The sequence below is a fragment of the Corylus avellana genome, chromosome 2 (assembly GCF_965113065.1).
Source record: "Corylus avellana chromosome 2, dhCorAvel1.hap1.2, whole genome shotgun sequence".
Taxonomy (NCBI): domain Eukaryota; kingdom Viridiplantae; phylum Streptophyta; class Magnoliopsida; order Fagales; family Betulaceae; genus Corylus; species Corylus avellana.
The window spans coordinates 4457510-4464076 of record NC_142491.1 but is presented as its reverse complement, the minus strand read 5'-3'; the positions used below and the strand labels follow the sequence as shown (position 1 = coordinate 4464076).

The following is a 6567-nucleotide window of genomic DNA, read 5'->3' as shown; positions in this document are numbered from 1 at the left end:
AAATCAACACTCTTAAAAAAGAAAATACTAATTTTTATTATATATCACATATCTCATTTATATAACAGTCTACTAAATAGAATTACCCTAAAAAATATCAAATGAAAATATCCAATGAATTGAAGTTACAAGGCCCAAGTCTAAAGCAAGTGAGGCCTCTTCCCCATAATGCCGGATCCAAAGATCAACAAGTCTAAAGCAAAACACAGATAGCTCCAATACTTATATTAATATAATAAAATAAAATAAGTTAATCAATCTCCAACGGTCAGAAATATGAATGAAACCCCACATTAACGGACACTCGCCCTCGGGTTCACTAACCGTTACATTTCCCCTCCTGTCTCTCCCACCCCAGAACTCCCTCTCTCTCTCTCTCTCTCTCTCTCTCTCTCTCTCTCTCTGTGTCTTTGTGTAATGGAACCAGCGAAAATTGATTGGAAGAGAATAGAGTCCATTTTTGTAGAGGACGAGCTGTACGAGCACATAAACGCACCCAAGTGGGTGGATTTTTTGGCCCCTGAAGAACCTGTGAACGACGAGGCCTGGTTTTGCAGACCCAGTAAGCTCTTCTTGGTTCCTTCCTACCCAGAAACCATATTTTCCTTTTAGATTTTCTATAATATTAGTGAATGAATCAGATTTTATTTCAAGTTCTTAACCTTAACACTAAAATATAGAACTTGGTGATTTTTAGCTGAGAATTGTGCTGGTGTGTTTAGGAAGATTATTCTGATATCATCTTTGACGTTTCAGATTGCAAGCATCCAAGGATAGCTGAGGACTTTCTCAAGTCAACTCCTTCTAAGGTTTTTATCACTGGGTTTCTTTCCTTTTCTTTTTTAATTATTTGTTCTTGGGATTCTTTAATGCTGGTTGGTTGCTTAGAAAATGTAGGAAAATTAAAGTGGAAGATTTAAATCTTGAATTTAGGGTGATTCTTTATGTGGGGACCTGAGAAATATTAAGCTTCTTTAGAAACTAAAAGAACAAAAAGACGGAAGAACTCAAGATCTCATTTTCTTTTCTTTACTTTTCTTCACTTTTCCGAGTAAGCAAACAGAAGTTTAATCCTGTATAACTGTCTAATGTCCTCAATCTTTCTCTCTTCTTTTCTGGTTTTGGTGAAGCTCACAAGCTCAGCTAATGGTTCTGAATCTCTTCCACTCCGCGATCAGAATAGAAGGTACTAAAAAAGATCCTAGCTTTATTACAGTCCAATTGAATTGGTATTTCTATAATTCATCTAAATAAAAATATTTTGTTCTCTTTATTTTAATTTAGAGATGCAAAATTGAAGAGAAGAGGGCTTACTCAATCTTCAGTTTCGTCGAATAGCAATTCCAGATTCGATGAAGATAGTGAAAATCAGAACCCGAATTCGTCAACTCCTCCAGTTCTCCATGCAAAGCCCATGAAGGCAGCAATCAAATCAAGCACGAAGAAGACGCAAATGACTCACGACATGTCTCAGAACAATGAGCCGCCGAGGCTGAAAAGCACTCTCTCGGCGAGGAACTTGTTTGCAGGGCGGGATATAATTAATCAGATTACGGAGTTTTGCAGTGAATTGAAGCGAATGGCGACGAGGCCGAGGGAGAGAGAGAACGTGGAGAGGTTGATTGTGGAGAAGATCGAGGTGGGTGTTGAGGAAAAGGTGGTGAAGGATAGTTCTTGTGGAGTTTTGGGGGAGGTGAATGGGAGGGAGAAACAGAGGCAGCCATTGCTTGAAGTGGGTAAAGAGAAATCTCCAGGAATGGGGGAAAGCAGTGTCAAGGAGAAGCAGAGGAAGAAGTAAGTTTCTTGTGTTCATTTGTTTATATGGGAAAATTACAGTTTACTCACTCAAAGTTGACAGCGTTTTTCAATTCAAACATCAAAGTTTTAATTTTTGCAATCCACCCCACAAAGTTCCAATTTTTTTCAATTCGACCAATATCATCCCAAAATTCTCATATCGCCCTTGATTTTTTTTTTTTTTTTTTTTATGAAAACGAAAACAAATTTGGGGATGCAAAAATGACCAGATGACCAAAGGCCCCGAAATTTTTTTATAAAAAAAATAAATAAAATAAAAATTATGGGCAATATGAGAAGTTTTAGATAAACTTGGTCAAATTGCAAAAATTTGGAACTTTGGAGAGGTGAATTGCAAAAATTGAAACTTTGGTGTTCGAATTAAAAAACGCTGTCAACTTTAAGGGGATAAACTGTAATTTTCCCTCTATATATATGCATGTATTTGTTATAATGATTATAAGTGAATAAATTTTGATAATTATTTTTGCAGGAGAGCTGATGAGGCAGAGAATGTTCCAATTTCTCTAGATTTGAATATTTTAAGGAATAAAAGGGAGGAAACTTTACTGCAAATTCGGACAAATCCTCCATCTCCTCAATGCTTTTCTGCTACTCGCGGGCTGAACAAGACGACCACATTAAAGGCTTCTTCTAAATCCAGGCTGATGGTATGTAACTAGCTGCTTGCTTCTCTTTTTGCATTATCTTCGTTGTATTGTAGAAATTGGGGGGAAATGAAGACAACAATGAATAACATGAAGACTTGAACTTCTGTTTGTTGTTCTGATGATGATTAACTTTAGCTCCATAATGATCTGAAATCACAACTTTATCTTCTTTTTTTCACTATCCCATTATTCTCTAACAAAAAACATGACTAAGAATAACATCAATATTGATCTTAAACTTTAATCTCAAATGCAAAATACTTTAATGGGGAACTAGTCCTTGATGCAAATTACTTTTGCTTATTATCTGGGTTGAGCTTAAACTTGAATTCAATTAAGGAGACTGAAATAGAATGTCGACCATGCTAATCAGACTAGTAACTCTTATCCATTCCTTTCTTTACCGGTCTAGGAAAAATCCTTTCTCAATAATTTCTTTCCCATCTGGTTTGAGTTCCTTTTGGCAGAACCCATATAATGGTTTGGTGCACCCCATGGCAGAACCTTCCAATTTATTTGCCTTCTATCTTTGACTAGGTTTACACTTCATTAGTATGTTAGAGTTTGCTCGATGTTACACTTATGAAGTATAAAAGATACTTTATAGTTTTACCAATGATGTTACAACAAGGGAGGCTTGATCTTCTATGCTATTCTTTTTCTCTACAATTAAGAATTGCCAATTTTCCAAATTGATTTCTCTTTTTATGGGCTGAACAGGATAGAGGAGTACTTCAAGAAGTGGAGCAAAATAAGGAGGTAACGAAAGAAGAATCTGCAGAAAAGGGCCGAAGTGTATCTATTGTTGATGGCAGAGAAGCAAGAACCTTGGATGTGTTTTGGTTCCTCAAACCTTGCACACTATCCAACTAATGGGTTGAAAATTGAGCAAGAAATAATAATCCATTCTTTCATTCTTTGTATTGTCCCTAATAGAACTTTGATTTATTTACTTACACCTCTCATAGATCTAGCACCATTGTTTTATCTTTTAGTCTTTCTTCTTGATTCATTTGGTGCTGATAAAAGAAGTTGTAATTAAGCACTCAATAATTGTACTCATTCTTAATTTACATCAATAAAATGTTGTGTATCTTAACACCCCTATTTCTATGGAGTCTGGACATATACTAGAAAGAATTTGTCAAAAGTGCAGTTTAGCCATGTCTACTTTTTAGTGTGGGAAGACATATTTTAGGAAAAATAGTGATTTAACACATTGTGAAATTTGGGCAAAAAGAGGAGAAAGAAGAAGCTAGAAAGAGAGAAGTTAGGAAAGATAGAGAAAAGAGAAGAAAGCAAGAGGGGAGAAGAGAAATTAAATCACTTTCTCATAATTTTATTCCATCAAAATTATCAGTTAGTGATTTGTTCTCTTTCAGGGTAATCGGTGGGGCATTACAACATCTGGAGACTGTCTTTAGCATAAGTCCAAAGCAAAAGCTTGAATCAGAACCTTAACTCCATAAAAACATCGGTGTTAAGGTTCTGTATCCTTGTCTTTTTCCTTGATGTTTTTATGCACACAAAACAAGTTGTACCACTTCAGATAGGATAGAAAGCAGCAATGACAAACTGCCAAACTCTGCAAATCTAATCCAGATAAACATCAAAAGCCACTCTCACCAAGCTTGATATTTTGTGTTGTTTTGCATTTGGCTCTTAATACAAAGCACTTTGAGTTGTACCACTTCAGATAGGATAGAAAGCAGCAATGACAAACTGCCAAACTCTGCAAATCTAATCCAGATAAACATCAAAAGCCACTCTCACCAAGCTTGATATTTTGTGTTGTTTTGCATTTGGCTCTTAATACAAAGCACTTTGAGTGTTGTGCATGTTTGACACAGTTGGATTCTGTCTCTTCTTGCAAGCTCTCGGACAAACAATCCACATATGCAGCTAGAATGGATAAAGAGCTTTTCAATTACCTTTTTCTTTTTAGCTCAATTTGGCATATGGGTCGGTGTGCAAGCCATGTTGAGCATGTTATGTACTCACAGACGGCATTACCATTGTGGCCAAATCTAGCAGACAATCAAAGATTGAACATAACAAAACCCAAACCCTCACAAGCATATGAACACAGATTGAACAAAGTTTTCCACCAAATCAGATGCGGAGGAATTCAGTCTATTAAACTGACATTTGTCGTTAAAAATAGCATTTTTAATGTAAGAATCACGTGCTTTAATGATAGATGTAAGTTTAATGGATTGATTATGTTATCAATCACTATAATGGAACCTACCATAATAAACAATTCAACAATTCTAATTTCTGCTGGAAATAAAATAAAGAAATGGAAAGAAAATGCCATCTTTATACTGCCTTGAAAATAATAGTACTCATACATTAACAACAATTTCACAAGATAATCCCTCAACAAAAACCACATCCCCAGCAGGAAAAACAACATTTTCACTAAAAAAAAAAAAACAATCTAGGACTCTGATAGAGAAGAATCAAAATCTACCTGATATTGCTGCAAAGCATACAATCCAAGATCCTAGACCAAACAACACGTACGCGTGGATACACCCTATTGGTGTATATTCTTGATCCCCTCAGTAGATCCTCCATGGTCTCTACAAAGAGGTTCAAGCTTCTAACAGGAGGAACATAGAGAGTTAGAGGTATAGCAGAGAAAGCTACGGTGAAGAACAACTGCAACACCATCTCAGCAATTCAGAGAGGGGAAAGATGAAGGCTCTTAGAAAGTGGTATAAGAAACCGTGGGAAAAGAGAGAATATTTGTAAAGAAAGTTTGAGAGAGAGAGCGAGAGAAGGAAGAGGAAGTTCTGGAAATATGAAGAATTTGAGATGTTTTACTGGTAGTTGGAAACGTGGGACTCACTTCTGAGGACTTTTGGTCCAATGAATTTATGTTCTCTTCTTTTATCTAGGTGTACTATATATATATATTCACATCTACTTATAGAAAAGAAAAAAAAAAGAAAAGAAAAAGAAAATAGAGAGAGATTAACATAACTCCAAGAAAACTTCTAAATATGTACATACGAGGAGGAAAAAGATGGAAATCATTGGGAGAGATAAGTCATGCTTAAGACAACAATTTCAAGATAATTTGATGGGTTGAGTTTTAAGCAAATACCTTTCATCTATTCCCTCTAAAAAAAAAAAAAAAAAAATGAAGAAGCTAAATTAGACCAATTCCTCAAACTTATATTATTTTAGCAATTACTTCTATAAACTTCTAAAAGCGACAATCAATCCCTTCAAATTATTCAGTAGTTATAATTTGCTTTTCCCGTCAACTTTTCCTGTTTACTTTAATAAAAAGCGCAGATACGATTGACAATAGTTTTGAAAAAGTATTTTTTAAAATTTGGTTTGAAAAAGTACTATAACATGATATAAAAGTGAGAAGTGTTTTTTTAATAGAGACAACGTTAAAAAAAAAAAAAAAAAAAAAGTATTTTTGTGTTTAGAAAAGTGTTTTATATTTTAAATTATTTGTTAATAGTTTTGATTGTAAAAAGAAACGTTACAAACGATACCCACAATTTCCTTCTAACAAAGCAAATTAATCTTGATGCTAGATTAAGCAAGCTCTTGATGGTGGGGTCACAGGAGACTGAAAAAGCTTGGAATCCATTACTATGTGACAGAGAAGAGGGCATTGTATTTGTCCCTGTTATAAGGAGGGCCATGAATGGGCATTTATGGAGGCATCAATGGTCACGAGAACCAAACAGGGCATGTCTTTGCATATGTATCCCACGAGCAGCATCTGAGTTACAGACAAGTGACGGCTAGGGATAAGACTTATCTTTACAATGTTGGAGACAAACTGCATAAGCCTCCAAATTGCCCAATTGATCCAAATTCATCCTACCTACATGGATGTTAACTACCATTTTGGCCACTAATTTAGAGAATAATCGATGTTTAATCAAAGCCAATGTGCGGTTAATTGCACGTCGAATAGGAATCACGGCATGGAAACGGTTGCTATAAAAGATAAGTTACGATCCGGTAAAAAGGACTTTTGGCCCTTGTTCAAAGGCTAAGCGCTTTACAATTCTCATCTTCTTAACATTTCTGACTTAAGCGTCAGAGTTATTCCATTATTGGT

At 35.4% G+C, this 6567-nt stretch overlaps 2 protein-coding genes across 2 annotated transcripts; one reads left to right on the top strand and one right to left on the bottom strand.

Annotated features, from left to right (window-relative positions):
* Positions 1–337: 337 nt before the first annotated feature.
* LOC132166992 (interferon-activable protein) lies at positions 338–3567 on the top strand. Its single transcript, XM_059577874.2, has 6 exons — positions 338–562; positions 757–809; positions 1131–1186; positions 1285–1794; positions 2291–2468; positions 3189–3567. Exons 1-6 carry the CDS (start codon positions 418–420, stop codon positions 3339–3341), a joined length of 1095 nt encoding a protein of 364 aa, XP_059433857.2. The 5' UTR covers positions 338–417; the 3' UTR covers positions 3342–3567.
* A 1333-nt stretch (positions 3568–4900) lies between these two features.
* LOC148587217 (DIS3-exonuclease-like protein) lies at positions 4901–5350 on the bottom strand. Its single transcript, XM_088513930.1, has one exon. The coding sequence runs from the start codon at positions 5145–5147 to the stop codon at positions 4941–4943; it is 207 nt and encodes a 68-aa protein (XP_088370056.1). The 5' UTR covers positions 5148–5350; the 3' UTR covers positions 4901–4940.
* Positions 5351–6567: the final 1217 nt, after the last annotated feature.